Raw genomic sequence first — 18,163 nt, 5'->3', positions numbered from 1 at the left:
CAGTCCTCATTAACCGCATGTCTGTCCAGCATATTTATCCCTTTATTTATCTCAGGTTTCCATATTCTGCTACCTCTTACCCAGCGCCATCATAGGGTCTCTAATTTTCGCCACCCCATGCCTAGCCTTGGTCACGGGCATTTTGGGCAACACAACAACCTTCTCCCCTGCAACATCCTGCAAGGGAACAACCGCAACAGGCTTACCCACCTGTTCAGACCCTGCGTTTTCTCCAATGTCACCCACTTCCGAGACAGTTCCTCGCCTCGTGATTTATCACTCACCGTCCCAGCAGGTATCCCCTGCCGCCGGCTCACTGTCACTGGGTCTGTCACATAATCAATAACAGGAACGATCTTACCCAGCGATGTCACGGGTTCGTCAGTCCCAGAATCCAAGGATACTCCAGGATCCTCCATTACAAAATCACTTGCAGACTCCTGACTGCAGTGGTTGCTACGAGAAACGCCGTGACTCCATACTCCTTCCAGATGTGGACCTCTCCTTGGGATCTCCAGCCACAGAATATTAGCCACTTGCTCCGCTCCATAACTGCTGGGCAGCCGCACGCTATTGTGGTTTGTTGCCCTTAGCAACCACCTCGCAAATCCTCGGCACATCCTCTCTAGGACTCTGTCTCCACTGGTAGGGAACACTCGACCTCCTGAGAGCTGAACCGCTCTCCTCCTCTTTAAATTCCCGATGGTTGCCCTTGGCAATGGCATATCTTTGCTTTTCCCCCGATAGTCCCGGCACACCACCAACCTCTTGAAACTTTGTACAGGGTCCATACAGCGTTGAGAACCCTTTTCTGAAGGCCAGCTGCAACTGTGCCTCCAAAGCCTCTCACTCTGCATCAAATTTTGCCAATTCATTTTTAGTGTAGCCAATTGCTATGGCCATGTCTTCTGCCTGCTGTATGCGCAAGCGCCGCCGGATGTACTCTTCCCCGAGACCCATGGTAGCAGGAAAAACTTTCAGCCACAAGTCCACTTTTGCTGGGCTACTGGCCCTTTAATTCACTGCAGTTTTACTTGCACTACAGCAAAATAGTTCACACTCTTATGAGCAGCATCTGCTCCACTGGACAAAAAAAGCTTCCGGCCCTTTAACTCCACACACGGCAAAAAACAGCTTTTAGCAGCACCTGCAGTCTCAGCGTTGCCCCTAGCAACCGACCGTTGCCCTTCTCTCATGGACAACTTGCCCGCATCCAACACCATATTGTAAGGAATCGTTTACTTTTAGGGGGTCGCCAGCACAAATTACTTCACCAGACAAGGGTAGAATGTCCAAACTTGTGTTTTATTCCGGACGTTTCAGCAAAACAGGTTATGAAGTCGCAGCTTCAACTTATCACGTGTGACATCCACACAAAATAACAAACCCTTGCCCGGCTAGGCTTTAACTAAACACATAAGCATATCCCTGACTCACCTAGAGAGCCCTGTTCACACATGGAACACAAATGCGGCTTTCCTCAGCCATTCAGTCCAGCAACCTCCAGACTGTGACACTTCAATACCTTTTGGAGGATTGTGGCCCAGTAGTCCTCCCGACTCTGGCCTTGTGATCCTTGTTTCACAGGCGTCACCGTGTCCCCCAAAGTTCAGGCTATCGCCTAGCCTCGTGGCCCCTCAGCCCACCTGGCTGAGACCACTCACACAGAGCCTCACCAGGATTCTGCTTCACAAAACACTCCAGAGTGAGACACACCCAATTCCAGAAACCAGATTAAATGGAATCCCTGGACGTGAGCATGCCCTAAGTCTCGGACTGGAGCATGGGGAACAGGGACCCACCCAGCACATTGCCTGTTCCCAGTAAAAACCTGCCCTGGACTAGCTGGAACCAGAATATTTCTACATGGCAAATAATTTACTAGCAGGTGTAGTAGAGTAATAGAAATCCAACAGACCCAACAGTCATGACATTCATGCTGCTGATTCTGTGTAATTGAATTACTAATTGAAAGGGGCATGTTCAAAATACTAGCAGTGTGGAGTTCAATGAGTGAGGTCATTCATTCTTTGAAAAACAGGTGGCAATTATTGCCCTTATTTGAGGAAGGAAGGCAGCAAATGTTGTACATGCCGGTTACAGTGCATTTCTCTCTGAAATTCTGAAGAAAAATTGGTCGTTCCAGACATTGTTCAGAAGAACAGCATACCTTAATTAAAAAGTTGATTGGAGAGGGGAAAACATATAAAGAAGTGTAGAAAATGATAGGCTGCTCAGCTAAAATGATCGCAAATGCTGTAAAATGGCAATCAAAACCTGAAAGACATGGAAGAAAGCAAGAAACTACCATTCGAATAGATAGAAGAATAGCCAAAATGGCAAGGACTCAGCCAACAATCAGCTCCAGGAAGATGAAAGACGGTCTAAAGTTACCTGTGAGTCCTGTTACAATGAGAAGACGCCTATGTGAAGCCGAGCTTTCTGCAAGAAGCCCCCGCAATGTCCCACTGTTAAAAAAAGACCTGTGCTGAAGAGGTTACAATCTGCCAAAGAGCACAGTGACGGCCTAAAGAGACATTCTGTGGACTGATGAAAGTAAGATTGTTCTGTTTGGGTCTAGTGGCCGGAGACAGTTTGTCAGACGACCCCCAAACACTGAATTCAGCCACAGTACACTGTGAAGACAGTGAAGCATGGTGGGCAAGCATCATTATATGGGGATGTGTCTCAGACTACGGTGTTTGGGCCTCTTTATCGCAGACCAGGGATCATGGATCAGTGTGAATCCATCAGAATACTGGAAGAGGTCATGCTGCCTTATGCTGAAGAGGAAATGTCCTTGAAATGGGTGTTCCAACAAGACAACGACCCCAAACACACTAGTAAATGGGCAACATCTTGGTTCCAGACCAACAAGATTGACGTTATGGAGTGGCCGGCCCGATCCCCGGATCTTAATCCAATAGAAAACTTGTGGGGCGACATCAAAAATGCAGTTTTTGAGGCAAAACCAAGAAATAGAGAAGAACTGTGGAATGTTGTCCAATCATCCTGGGCTGGAATACCTGGTCACAGGGGCAGAAGGTGGTGACTCCGAGCAGCACAGACGTCCGGCAGTTCTCAGAGACAGCCGTTATACAACTGAATATTAGTGAAGTGATCCAGAGGAAAGCAACATCTTCAAACATTTTTCAGTTTATATAGTGAATGTTTGAGTTTGTAAAAAAGAGGGCAAACACAGTTTATTTTTTTTAACAGTCTAATATTCACTTTTCTTCAATTTTTTTAGAGGAACAACACAGATTTGATATATATTTTTCTTCATGTTTTGATTTGGAATAGAATGTGTAGTGTTCCCAGTGCATCTGTGTGGATGGAAATAAAAGCTATTAGAAGGATTTGAGCTTTATTCACTTTTTTAAACACACTGCTATTATTTTGAACATAACTGTCTAATCCATACAAGGGGCCCGGGCATTGGCGGGGATACTTTCCATAGCAGATAACCTCTTTAACATTATTTGTTAAAAAAAACAAATTAGAAATTTCCTATATTCTCAAAAGGACCTTTTCCATCTATTATATACTAGGAAGGATTCATACTCCTGAGGTCCTTTTCGGGGATAGGATTTAGCCGACTCACACTGAATTAGCTATTTCCCGTACCCCAAAAGGACCTTTTCTATCTATTATGTACTAGGAAGGATTCATACTCCTGAGGTCCTTTTTAGGGATAGGATTTAGCCGACTCACACTAAAGTGACTATTTCCTGTACCTCAAAAAGGACCTTTTCCCTCTATTATGGAGTATGGAGGATTCATATTCTTGAGCCTGAGGTCCTTTTTAGGGATAGGATTTAACCAACTCACATTGAAGTGACTATTTCTCGTACCCCAAAAGGACCGATTCCATCCATTATGTACTAGGTCCTTTTCCTGCTGAGGTCCTTTTCTGGGATTTAGCTTTCTTACATAGAAGTGACTATGTTCCTTACCCCCAAAAGGACCTTTTCCATCTATTAACAGGGAAGTTGTTACACAACCTTTAACCTTTATAAAAATACAGTGATCATGATCGTGGTTCAGAAATGAAGAAGCAGCTTTTTTTTTTATGACCTTTTAAAATGCATCCCTTTAGGAGGGGCAGGTCCTGGACGGAGCTGACACATTACTAGTGGACGGGGGCAGTGAGATGAGATGTCAGTGAAGTCAGAATAGTAGGAAGAGGCAAAAATGAGGGTGACGTCACTGTCAGAGGTGACATCATCCTGTTGTCAGACGGTGTAGTTGATGGCTCAGTCGCCCTTTCCACATTCTCATCTTTATCCATAATAACAGTCGCCCAACAGTTAGTGGAGTCACTGGTTAATACTGACTGGGAGGCACTGTCTGAGATAAGCAGACTTATATTTGCGCACCAATGTTTAAATATACTTTTTTCCCTAAACCTATTTTGTTCCATGCTTCCAGCTAACCAATTCTCAGCCCTTCATACACAGGGTCGGACAAAGGGCAAAGGTGGCTATCTGCCCGGGGTCCAATCCGTGGCCCTCAGCAGCTACCTCTTCAGGCCAACATCCACCATGCTTGTATTTTATTCCAAGTGCTCAGAAAGGCAGCTTGGCCCATGTTGGTCTTGGCTGCAAACAGACAGATATAATTCTGACAGTGAAGAGCGTAGACTGTAGGCACATAGGTATAGACAGGGCCAGATGTGCATAAAGGGGTCCCTGGCTCTAGGACTGCTTTATTTATATATAATATTTTTACTAAGTCCAGTCCATTGTCCAGAGAACCTGCTGAGGAATAATGGGGCTGGGAGAGCTCCAGCGTGCGGCAGAGGAGAGAGGCGATAGTCTTCTATCCAGGGCCCGAGCTATAAGGCTACATAAATAATGAAAGCTACGTTCTTGTGTGTGTGTGGAGAGATAGATATTTAGATAGATGGAGAGATAGGATATATATATATGTATCCTATCTATCAAAAACAAAAGGGAAAACAGCAGGTGCAAGTCCTCAAAACCACGGGCGTAGCAGTCAGTATGAAGCGATATCCAAAAACGAGGCAGCACTCCAGAAGTAAGAGGGGTCAATAAAGGGTCCACCTTCTTCACTTTACTTCTGGAGTGCTGCCTCGTTTTTGGATACGTTGGTAAGGCTGATTAGTTAGCCTGCATTTGTGGGAGGGGCGGAGGCTCTTCATATATGAGCCACACCCTCACTCACAGGCGTGTTCTCAGGTGCCCCACCCTCCCTCCCTTATCTTCTCATTTCCACAGGGTATGCCCACTTACAGGCCTACCCACGATCATGGCTTAGGGCACACAACAAGCCATTTAGTCAGGTCAGCTAAGACACGCCTAGCTGGGTTAGGTTGTTCCCGTTCTTTCTCTCCCTAGGGTTCTTTGGATATCTCTTGGCTGTAGCCATGACCACAAGTATATATATATATATATATATATATATATATATATACACATAGATAGTTAGATAGGAGACACACACACACACACATATATATGTATATAGATAAATAGATAGGAGACTATATATACATAGAAGGCACATTTTACTAAGCATCTGTCTACCCATGTTATAAGGGAAAATAATAAAATCTACACAAAACCGAACCCAAACCCGAACTTTAGTGAAGAAGTTCGGGTCCGGGTACCAGATTCAGTTTTTTCTCACGCGCGTGCAAAACGCATTGCACCCGCGCGGAAAAAACTAAACAACGCAATCGCAGTCAAAACTGACTGAAATTGTGTACTCACCCGCGCGGGTTTCCCGCGATGCACCGGGGACGCATCCGGAGCAAATCCGGAACACCCGTGTGATAGAGGCCTTTCTGGTAGTAATTATAATATACAGTATTTCCAATGCATTTCAAATATACTCCACTAAGTTAAAAACTGTATAGTATTCAAGACAAAAAACTGTACAATAAACAGATCTTGTATTATTATTATAATAATATCATGTACAACGTGTACAAAGCACAATAGAAAAACAATTGTGCAACACTCTTTTAACATTTTTGAAACTTAATTGCATTATAAAAATTATTTCTGTAAATCTGCTGAAGTCTTCCCCGTTTCCTTCAGTCGAAATTTTAATTCTGCAATTTTCCTGTTGACGGCATCACTTATGACACCTTTTGAAGTCCCCGGAAATTTTTCTAAAGTTGCAGCTTTAAGAAGTAAATGGAAAATAATAAACTTATTAGATGTTCAAATTCACTGTAACAGATGCAAGAGTAACGTAAACTAACAATTAGGACTGCACCGATACCACTGGTTCCAGACCAGTACGAGATACTTTACGATGCCAATTACTAATACTTTTTATATTTTTGTTTAAACTCTGCAGACTAATGATTTTGGAACAGTGATGGAGCACCAGGGCCCAGTACTAGTAGTTTGCCACTGACTCCAATCCGTAGGGGGACTACAAATCCCAGCAATGCATTATACACTAATGCAGAGTAATATGAAGCTCCAAACTATGTGCTCCAGGATGCTTGCCTGATATCCCAGGAGGCTAGGTTTTCAGGAGGGCTCTGTGGGATCTTAGTGGGCTGTGCAGGGTCTCTGGAGCAAGGGTGCTGAATTTATACCATTCAAAATCAGGTTGTCTTTTTCTATATTGAGCCCTGCTGCGGACTAGCAAGCAGCAGCCAACGCTATTCCCCCCCCCCCATCATCACCACCACTTTCGAGGTTCATGCTCATCTGTAGGACCCGGGAGCATGGCAAACATTTCAGGATGGAGAGTGACGGGCAGAGCAGAGAATGTATGATCTCCTTGCTGATCACTGCGATCCCAGTGCCAACTGTCGCCAACTGTACAGGAGATTGAGCTCAGTAATGAGCTTGATCTTCTATGTTGGAGGGCAGATTCTATAAAGAGAACCTGTCAACTCCAAACACTATCATGTAGGGGCATGTTAGCAATAAACTAAATAAAAAACTAAACAATAATCAAAAGTAAAAGTAAAAAAAAATAAACATGTAAAAAAAATTAGAAAAAAATTAAACCAACCTCCCCACCCCCGCCATCGTGATTTGATTAAGCAGTGTTCTCTATCATGCATAATGCAAATTTAAGGGTAACTTCACTTTTCTTAAGGCATTTTGGAAAATTGAGAAAAACAGCTCAAATCTGGCCCTCCTCCCCATCCCCCCTTCCCCCCTTCCCCAGTGCTAATACCTTTCAGTGAACTGTCCTCTACTGCCATGGATGTACTATTTGTACCGCATACAGTGCAGCCCTGATTTTGACTTTTGCTCGTAAATTGCAAGCACTCATTTGTCAGGACAGTCAGGTGGCCATGGTGACCAATGAGAAGTGCTTTTTGACCTGTCCCAATAAGGTTTTACTTTAAATACATTTCTATATATCAGGACAAGTAGTTTGGGCCCCTGCTTTAAGTATTTAAATGTCCACACCCCTGCAGGAGGCTGTGTGGGGTCTATGGTGAGCTTTGCAGGTTTTATGCTGGGCTGCTCAGACTCAGATGGATTATGGGGGTCTATGGTGGGCTATATGGCATCTCAGTTGGCTGTGTAGGTTCTTTGGTGGGCTGTGCAGACTCTCAGGTAGGCTTTGCAGGTTTATGGTGGACTGTTTGTGCTTTCAGATGGGCTGTTTAGGGTCTATGGTGGACTGTAAGGGCTCTGAGGTGTCTGTGCAGGGTAAATGGTGGGCTTTGTGGACACTCATGTGGGCTGTGTGTCTCTCAGGTGGTCTTTGCAGGTTCTGTGGTAGGCTGTGTGGACTCTCAGGTGGCTATGGTCTGCTGGGCTGTGCAGGTACTGTGGTGGACTGTGTAGACTCTCAGGTACAGAGGTAGCAGGGTTAACACTAATGCTTTATGAGACGTGTTATCTAAACTAAATGCAGCTAAATGCGTTAAGCAATTGCTTTTCAATGGCTTTCGTTCCAAGATAACACAATGAGTTAAGAAATGTAAGAGTGTGTGTGTTACCCCTGCTACATCTGTAGTTGTGCGAGCTCCATGCAGGGCAGAAGGGGGCAGGCTCTGCAGACCTATGCTGTACTAGGAGGTCTCACTTGTGCTCCAGATATTGGTGCATCCCTACTAACAATATTAGGCATGCATATAAACAACAAAATACTGTAGATCTTTAAAGGGGTTGTCCGGGGTCAGAGCTGAACGCGGACATGCCTCCATTTCCATCCCTGCAGCCCCTCCGACAGGAGCATCGGAGCAGTTTATGCTCTGATGCTCTCCTTTGCCCTGCGCTAGATCGCGCAGGGCAAAGGCTCTTTTGTTTACCATAACACACTGCCGGGCAGAAGCTTCCGCCCGGCAGTGTGTTCGGTGACGTCACCGGCTTTGATGGGCGGGTTTTAGCGCTGTCCTAGCCGTTTTACTGGCTATGCCCATCAGTGCTGGTGACGTCACCAGGGTTCCTGGCAGCCCCATGGAGAACCCGGTACGTCACCGGAACTACAGAAAATGCTTTTGCCCTGCGTGATTTACCACAGGGCAAAGGAGAGTATCGGAGCATAAACTGCTCCGATCAGGGGGGCTGCCGGGGTTAAAATGGGGGTATGTCCGGGTTCAGCTCTGAACCCCTTGAATTGAGCATAGTCTAGTTACAGTCATAATGGTTCCCGGTCTACCTGTCAGAGCTGATGTTTTCACAGGGTCTAGTGGCACCCGTTTCTCTCCATCTGTCAGACGCTTGGAGGCACCACCTTTGAAATTGCTTTTTAGTAATGTGTCAGTGTCAAATAAACTCATGATAACCGCTCTAACAAATGCAGACGCCGTACTACATTGCTGCGCGGCCGCCCACTGCGGGGCAGACAAATACACCCTGGTGCCAGGATGAAGCTCCATCTGCAACAAGATAAAAGCAGAAGAATTTAAATAAAAACATTTTTCTGAAAAAAAAGTTGAATGCTGTGTTAGCAATTGTAACTAATAGATCTGTGTATGTTTCTATAAAATATGTAGTCAGATATCTGAGCCCTGGCCGGAGTTAGGCCACTTTCACTACTTTCACCCTCGCGAGGTCCCTTTCAAGGCTCTCACAAGCCGCCCCAAATGGATCAGTTTAGCCCAACGCATTCTGAATGGATCCGTTGGTTGGGCTCCATACCGCTTCCGTTCCGTTTTGGAGGGGGGACACCAATAAGAATGGCAATGCAAGTCAATGCAAGTCAATGGGGACGTATCCGTTGGCATTGACACAAAATGGTGCAATTGCACCCCCCATTGACTTTCAACGGACCCGACTTAGACATTTTTGGCCTTAGACTGAAAATGAAGACTAACAAGCCCGTGTCTTCATACAATGCTTCAGGTTTCTTATTGAATACGTTGAAGTAACCTGAAACTTGCTCCTTCTGTCTTGTGGGAATTTGTTTTGTGCAAGGAAATTCAGGTGTAGGAAAAAAGCAAACCAACCTGTTTAGGCTTAGAGGGTGCCGTTTGATTCTGAGAGGAGTGCAGCTCTTGAGATGAGATGGATTCTGATGAAGAGGATGGACCCAAACAACTGCCCCCATCATTCTTCAGTGCTATCAGCTGCTCTGTTGTTGTTCTCAAAGTATCTAAAATACTGGGCAACTCTGTGGAGAATAAAACCCCAGTTAGTTACACAACCTTTTAGAGGTCGGGCCTGTTTTCCCCACTATATTCATTCATATAGTTTGTTATAAAGTGATCCCTTGTGGAGAAGACACAATCGGAGGGCTTATTCACGTCTGCCGCTGGCCGCTCAATGCTTCAAAAATATTTCAGCAGAATTTTAAATTCGGTAAAAGTGAGGCCGTCCCACAAAACAAACAAGCTTACTTGTGTATATAATGAGTGGACTCAACCTGTGTAACCTCAGAACCCACATCTGTCCTTGGTCATTAAGTAGTGACCCACGTCACGCCGCACTGGAACACATGGAAATGCCCCTCCGTCCAGTGCGTGCAATTGAACTGTGGTTGGGAGGTGCGTTTGGGGCGCCATTCAAATAAAAGGGCAATGCAACACGCCGTCCACACCAGAATGCACGGTAGGTGTGATTGCATGGTAAGGTCCATTCATCTCACTGGACTGGGCGACCCTCAAAAACCCGGATACACTCAACCACAGACACAATTCCGCACGGTCTCACTCTCAGACACATGCCCAAAAACCAGCCAAATATTGGTTCTTTTTTAAGATCTAACCAGTCTCCCTATTTTATGAGAACTGGAGTGGATCCTCATTCTGGGGGTCCAGGGTGGGTTTCTGTGCTATGACGGAGCTCCATCAAGATGTGCATTGCTGGTACAGCGCTCCCTTGCTGGGAGCCAGAATGTGACCTCCGTCCAGACACCTCCACAGGACATGTGAGGGATCTGGAATGCAGATATGGATGGTGCTTCCATATGGCCATACTGCCAGCCCACCTCACCTCAACTTGGAACACAGGGACTAGCAGCAAATTTTGAATGGCTGCTCGGTGCGAGGACCGACAGTGCTGCACTAGGGGGAGGCAGAAAAGTGGAAGGCATGAGGCGACCCACTGAACTTGGGGTTTGAGAACCAAGGCGATAATAGATGTAGTATCCAGATAATGCCAAGTTTGTGTACTATTAGTAATCTTTCTCTTATTGGAATATTCGACTATATGGTATTGTGTGGCAATCCCACAGTGGAAATTGGTGGTTTGATTACCTAGGACTCTCAGCCAGATAGACTGTGGTTTTCTGGATTTTGCTGGGGATTTGGGTTCCAGGAGATTTCAAAGAGAGTTGGAGAGATGAGATCTCCATTCCTGGGTCCGTGTCTTGGTAGTGGCAAGCACTTGATGATTGCACAGGTGTGCACAACACTTAAGGAAAGGGTGCTGGCTAGGGGAATTAGCCCCTGCTTGGAAATAGGAACAGACGTCATTCAGGGATCAAGAGGACTCCTCCAGGAGTCAGGAGATGCGTGCTGGAGACACACGAAGACAGCCACGTAAGCTGGGAGAACTGTTGAGGAGCCACCAGCACAAGTGTTGGACAGGACTACAGAGTGGACCTGGGAGTAAAAATTATTACTGTTAAAGAGGACCTTTCATCAGTTTTGACATAGGCTAACTATCTCAAAACCTTGTAGTGCGGCCCCAACTGATGCGATGTGTGTGTTTTTTTTAATGTTTTTTTTAAAAACTGCCCCCCCCCCTCTTCGTCTGCTGTTGGAGGCCTGTTCTGTATTGTACCGACCTGTAAACTCGCAACAGGGCGAAGACGCCATCTTCCGCTGTGGGCGTCTCCTTTTCCTTGGCTTTGATCACGATCCAATCAGAGCAGACCACTCAAACCAGAGTGAAAGCCAGGAGGCTCTACCTGTATGGTTTTGCAAGCAGTGCATGGACGCCATACTGAACAACCCCTGCGGGAGGTTCTTAAAGCGCTCTACACGTGCGAATATCCCCAAACTTCAGAAGTGGGTGAGATCTGTTTCAAAGGTTTAAAACTATACTGGAACAAGCAAGTAAAAGGTGTAGACTAGCCGGGGGCGAGGAGAAAATACAAAATCACACAAAGATGACCTTACAACTAATCAAAAACACCGGAAACACCGTAAAGAGCAAGTGCTCACTTCTTGACCTGCCAAGCTTTCTGAATGGTTGGTCAGATTGACTTGCCTGTAACAATCAACTGCCTCAGTTGTTTGTTCTCTTCTTCTAATTTCCTAATCCGGCCTTCCATATTTCTGCGTCTTTCTGGAGCTTCATCATCACCTTGGTTGTCCTTCACACCATTAAGTAACTGCTTAGCAGCAACTATTTCTGCCTCCTTGCGCATTGCTTTCCGTGATTTAGCCTACAAAATTTAGCAAATAGTCACTAACACAAAGGAACAGGTCACATTCTAAACTTAAATTCAGGATTAATAAAATTATCAGTAACAAATCTGTAAAATATGATGCAGGTGCGTTGCAGTAAAATGCACGATTTTTCCACGCGAGTGCAAATTGTTTTAATGCATGTTGCACGCGCGTGAGAAAAATCGCCATGTTTGGTACCCAGACCCGAACCCGGACTTTATCATTGAAGTTCAGGTTTGGGTTCGGTGTTGTGTAGATTTTATTATTTTCCCTTATAACATGGTTATAAGGGAAAATAATAGCATTCTTAATACAGAATGCAAAGTAAATTACGGCTGGAGGGGTTAAAAAAATTAATTAAAAAAAGTTAACTCCATAGCTGCCGGTCTCTGTTCTATCTTCAGGACCTGGCAAAAGACCTGTGGTGACGTCACTGTGCTCATCACATGGTCCAATCACATGGTTCATCGCCATGGTGAGGGACCATGTGATTGGACCATGTGATGTGACGTCACCACAGGTCCTTAGCCGGCAGCTCAACATTACAGAAGAAGACAGAGATCCGCAACTACGCGATCAAGTGGACTCGGTGAGTTAATTTATATTTTTTTTAACCCCTCCAGCCCTATTGTACTATGCATTCTGTATTCAGAATGCTATTATTTTCCCTTATAACCATGTTATAAGGGAAAATAATACAGATCGGGACCCCAGCCTGATCATCACCTAGCAACCATGCGTGAAAATCGCACCGCATTCGCACTTGCTTGCGGATGCTTGCGATTTTCACGCGGCCCCATTCACTTCTATGGGGCCTGCGTTGCGTGAAAAACGCAGAATATAGAACATGCTGCCATTTACACACAACGCACAAGTGATGCGTGAAAATCACCGCTCATGTGAACAGCCCCATAGAGATGAATGGGTCCGGATTCAGTGCGGGTGCAATGCGTTTACCTCACGCCCGTGTGAAAGGGGCCTAACTCTTCCAGTGTTCCATAAAAGTATTTATGCTAACGATCATTATCATCCCTACATTCATGATAGAGGCTCCACCTGAACATCTTCAGCAGCAGATTCGTCCTCCGACGTTAATAATTGTTCAAACCTTCTTTTTGAACATCTTTTTGTGCCCAAGTTGGTTTCTTTTTCAGCAACGAGCATGTTTATTTTTGTTTTTAAAGAAAGTTCTCGATCTAAAAATAAAAAGCAGATATTCTCATCAGAATCTTGACTTTCAATATCTTCATTTAATAAAAATTGTATATAGTTTAAAATTGTCAGCTGGTGCAAATATACTGTATGCTACCCCCAAAGTGTAGTGCTACCCCCAAAGGAGCTGCTGTAACATGCCCAGTTCATCCTCAACTAGTCTCTCTAGGGTATGATCTTCACCCGCCCCATTAGCATTAACCGCCCTTCTTCTAGTGGCCAGGAACTTGCTGTCTACTCCAGTAATACAATACTGCATTACTTCTATTGAGCATCTTCACACTAGAGAGAGAGGGTATGGGATCCTAAGCTCAAAGGTTGTAACAGACAGACTCCAGACTCACCAGATCTTTTAAGCATCTCAGTGTAGATCCACTTGTGATATAGTAGCAGACAAGCATAAATCCCTAGCAAGAGAGACACCAGTTACGCCCCTGAAGTCTTTTGAGTTCCAGGTAACGTCAGGAGCCATCCATAGTTCTGGCTCTCCTCTGGAGGAAGGAGACTCTGAGCTCCCTGTTCATCTAAAAAGTAGGGTTCTCCCCTGTGTTGTAAGGGTATTTTACATACATAATTAAGTACTGATTTGTTCTGAATCCTTTTATTATTATATTACCTCCTATATCTCTTATCTATATAAAAACTAGCAGAAGGACCCGGCTTCACACGGGTATATTTCATCTATTTCATTTTATGTTTCCGGGTGTCGTAAAAAGATATCGACAGTTTCCCCCATAACAGTGACCTCTACAGTGCCCGCCCCTTTAACAATGACCTTCACAGTGCCCACCCCTTTAACAGTGACCGCTCCTTTAGCATTGAGCACCACTTTAACAGTGACCTTTTTAGTGGCCGCCCCTTTAACAGTGACCTTTTTAGTGCCCGCCCCTTTAAAAGTGACTTTCACACTGACCGCCCCTTTAACAGTGACTTTCACAGTGACCGCCCCTTTAACAGTGACTTTCACAGTGACCACTCCTTTAACAGTGACCTCCACAGTGCTCGCCCATTTAATAACAGTGTCTTACCTTGTGATATAAGAGGCTGGTGCTCCTCCATTACATGTCACTGCACACACGTGTATACACTGCACATGACGGGTCTTACCTTGTGATATAAGAGGCTGGTGCTCCTCCATTACATGTCACTGCACACACGTGTATACACTGCACATGACGGCTCTTACCTTGTGATATAAGAAACTGGTGCTCCTCCATTACATGTCACTGCACACACGTCTATACACTGCACATGACGGCTCTTACCCTGTGATATAAGAGGCTGGTGCTCCTCCATTACATGTCACTGCACACACGTGTATACACTGCACATGACGGCTCTTACCCTGTGATATAAGAGGCTGGTGCTCCTCCATTACATGTCACTGCACACACGTGTATACACTGCACATGACGGCTCTTACCTTGTGATATAAGAGGCTGGTGCTCCTCCATTACATGTCACTGCACACACGTGTATACACTGCACATGACGGCTCTTACCTTGTGATATAAGAGACTGGTGCTCCTCCATTACATGTCACTGCACACACGTGTATACACTGCACATGACGGCTCTTACCTTGTGATATAAGAGGCTGGTGCTCCTCCATTACATGTCACTGCACACACGTGTACACACTGCACATGGCGGCTCTTACCTTGTGATATAAGAGGCTGGTGCTCCTCCATTACATGTCACTGCATATACGTGTATACACTGCACATGACGGCTTTTACCTTGTGATATAAGAGGCTGGTGCTCCTCCATTACATGTCACTGCACACACGTGTATACACTGCACATGACGGCTCTTACCTTGTGATATAAGAGGCTGGTGCTCCTCCATTACATGTCACTGCACACACGTGTATACACTGCACATGACGGGTCTTACCTTGTGATATAAGAGGCTGGTGCTCCTCCATTACATGTCACTGCACACACGTGTATACACTGCACATGACGGCTCTTACCTTGTGATATAAGAGGCTGGTGCTCCTCCATTACATGTCACTGCACACACGTGTACACACTGCACATGGCGGCTCTTACCTTGTGATATAAGAGGCTGGTGCTCCTCCATTACATGTCACTGCACACATGTGTATACACTGCACATGGCGGCTCTTACCTTGTGATATAAGAGGCTGGTGCTCCTCCATTACATGTCACTGCATATACGTGTATACACTGCACATGACGGCTTTTACCTTGTGATATAAGAGGCTGGTGCTCCTCCATTACATGTCACTGCACACACGTGTATACACTGCACATGACGGCTCTTACCTTGTGATATAAGAGGCTGGTGCTCCTCCATTACATGTCACTGCACACACGTGTATACACTGCACATGACGGGTCTTACCTTGTGATATAAGAGGCTGGTGCTCCTCCATTACATGTCACTGCACACACGTGTATACACTGCACATGACGGCTCTTACCTTGTGATATAAGAGGCTGGTGCTCCTCCATTACATGTCACTGCACACATGTGTATACACTGCACATGACGGCTCTTACCTTGTGATATAAGAGACTGGTGCTCCTCCATTACATGTCACTGCACACACGTGTATACACTGCACATGACGGCTCTTACCTTGTGATATAAGAGGCTGGTGCTCCTCCATTACATGTCACTGCACACACGTGTACACACTGCACATGGCGGCTCTTACCTTGTGATATAAGAGGCTGGTGCTCCTCCATTACATGTCACTGCATATACGTGTATACACTGCACATGACGGCTTTTACCTTGTGATATAAGAGGCTGGTGCTCCTCCATTACATGTCACTGCACACACGTGTATACACTGCACATGACGGCTCTTACCTTGTGATATAAGAGGCTGGTGCTCCTCCATTACATGTCACTGCACACACGCGTATACACTGCACATGACGGGTCTTACCTTGTGATATAAGAGGCTGGTGCTCCTCCATTACATGTCACTGCACACACGCGTATACACTGCACATGACGGATCTTACCTTGTGATATAAGAGGCTGGTGGTCCTCCATTACATGTCACTGCACACACGTGTATACACTGCACATGACGACTCTTACCTTGTGATATAAGAGGCTGGTGGTCCTCCATTACATGTCACTGCACACACGTGTACACACTGCACATGGCGGCTCTTACCTTGTGATATAAGAGGCTGGTGCTCCTCCATTACATGTCACTGCACACACGTGTATACACTGCACATGACGGGTCTTACCTTGTGATCTAAGAGGCTGGTGCTCCTCCATTACATGTCACTGCACACACGTGTATACACTGCACATGACGGGTCTTACCTTGTGATATAAGAGGCTGGTGCTCCTCCATTACATGTCACTGCACACACGTGTATACACTGCACATGACGAGTCTTACCCTGTGATATAAGAGGCTGGAGCTCCTCTATTACATGTCACTGCACACACGTGTATACACTGCACATGACGGCTCTTACCTTGTGATATAAGAGGCTGGTGCTCCTCCATTACATGTCACTGCACACACGTGTATACACTGCACATGACGGCTCTTACCCTGTGATATAAGAGGCTGGTGCTCCTCCATTACATGTCACTGCACACACGTGTATACACTGCACATGACGGGTCTTACCCTGTGATATAAGAGGCTGGTGCTCGTCCATTACATGTCACTGCACACACGTGTATACACTGCACATGACGGGTCTCACCTTGTGATATAAGAGGCTGGTGCTCCTCCATTACATGTCACTGCACACACGTGTATACACTGCACATGACGGGTCTTACCTTGTAATATAAGAGGCTGGTGCTCCTCCATTACATGTCACTGCACACACGTGTATACACTGCACATGACGGGTCTTACCTTGTGATATAAGAGGCTGGTGCTCCTCCATTACATGTCACTGCACACACGTGTATACACTGCACATGACGGGTCTTACCTTGTGATATAAGAGGCTGGTGCTCCTCCATTACATGTCACTGCACACATGTGTATACACTGCACATGACGAGTCTTACCCTGTGATATAAGAGGCTGGAGCTCCTCCATTACATGTCACTGCACACACGTGTATACACTGCACATGACGGCTCTTACCTTGTGATATAAGAGGCTGGTGCTCCTCCATTACATGTCACTGCACACACGTGTATACACTGCACATAACAGGTCTTACCTTGTGATATCAGAGGCTGGTGCTCCTCCATTACATGTCACTGCACACACGTGTATACACTGCACATGATATCTCTTACCCTGTGATATAAGAGGCGGGTGCTCCTCCATTACATGTCACTGCACACACGTGTATACACTGCACATGATGGCTCTTACCTTGTGATATAAGAGGCTGGTGCTCCTCCATTACATGTCACTGCACACACGTGTATACACTGCACATGACGGCTCTTACCTTGTGATATAAGAGGCTGGTGCTCCTCCATTACATGTCACTGCACACACGTGTATACACTGCACATGACGGCTCTTACCTTGTGATATAAGAGGCTGGTGCTCCTCCATCATGGCCTCCTTGTACAGATCCTTGTGTCCTTCTATATACTCCCACTCCTCCATGGAGAAATAGACAGTGACATCCTGACACCTTACAGGAACCTGACAACACAGTGACACCGTCATCACCCAGACCCCTCCAGTGCGGTTACTGGAGAATTTCCAAGCATTCCCAGCAGTGTCACCTCTCCGGTCAGTAGCTCCAACATCTGGTGGGTGAGTTCTACGATCTTCTGCTCATGTATCAGGGGGTGAGGGGGAGGCTCTGTGATGGGGGGAGGGGTCCTGCTCCACCCTCCTGACTCCTGGAGATGGATGATGGGAGTCACACAGTCCCCCAATGTCTTCTTCACTATTGTGTACTCCTGTGGATGGAGAGAGACACTTAAAAAAACAACTGGATGACAGTTACTGGTAATTTTCTTTTCATGAGTCCTCCACGGCAGCTCTACGCTGATGAGACCCTCCTCCAACCAGGCAGGAACAGGAAGAATAGATGTGACCCTCTATGGTTCCTTCCTTGTAGAAGGGTCAGTGATGACTTTTGGAAGTTGATCTTCCAACCCAACTTCTGTAGCGTCTTCAATACAAACTGTAACTTCCCATGAAAGTGCTGTTTGGCATTCTTTAAAATCAA

The 18,163-nt window shown here is 45.8% G+C and overlaps 1 protein-coding gene across 4 annotated transcripts; it reads right to left on the bottom strand.

The window, feature by feature from the left end:
* Positions 1–5,996: 5,996 nt before the first annotated feature.
* Positions 5,997–17,874, bottom strand: LOC122925037. Of its 4 annotated transcripts, none has more exons than XM_044276576.1 (6): positions 17,712–17,874; positions 12,845–12,984; positions 11,607–11,784; positions 9,401–9,564; positions 8,611–8,830; positions 5,997–6,151 (listed from the first exon to the last, which is right to left on the bottom strand). In XM_044276576.1, the coding sequence occupies exons 2-6, from the start codon at positions 12,950–12,952 to the stop codon at positions 6,024–6,026; spliced, it is 798 nt and encodes a 265-aa protein (XP_044132511.1). In that variant the 5' UTR covers positions 12,953–12,984; positions 17,712–17,874; the 3' UTR covers positions 5,997–6,023. The 4 variants fall into 4 exon arrangements, with proteins under 4 accessions (XP_044132511.1, XP_044132509.1, XP_044132510.1 ...); XM_044276574.1 differs by lacking the exon at positions 17,712–17,874 and adding an exon at positions 17,505–17,560; XM_044276575.1 differs by lacking the exon at positions 17,712–17,874 and adding an exon at positions 13,345–13,648.
* Between the last annotated feature and the right edge of the window lie 289 nt (positions 17,875–18,163).

The sequence above is a fragment of the Bufo gargarizans genome, chromosome 1 (assembly GCF_014858855.1).
Source record: "Bufo gargarizans isolate SCDJY-AF-19 chromosome 1, ASM1485885v1, whole genome shotgun sequence".
In the NCBI taxonomy this organism is placed as follows: Eukaryota; Metazoa; Chordata; class Amphibia; order Anura; family Bufonidae; genus Bufo; species Bufo gargarizans.
The sequence above is the reverse complement of the archived record's forward strand: the minus strand, read 5'-3'. Positions and strand labels throughout refer to the sequence as shown.

Excerpts from the sequence above, each read along its gene's own strand:
- LOC122925037 (XM_044276574.1), bottom strand. The coding sequence starts at position 17,538 with ATGATGGAGGAGCACCAGCCTCTTATATCACAAG. Across the intron at positions 12,985-17,504 it reads CCAGCCTCTTATATCACAAG|ATCGAGAACTTTCTTTAAAA; the intron begins GTAAGAGCCGTC and ends TTTTATTTTTAG. Across the intron at positions 11,785-12,844 it reads CTGCTGCTGAAGATGTTCAG|GCTAAATCACGGAAAGCAAT; the intron begins GTGGAGCCTCTA and ends TAAATTTTGTAG.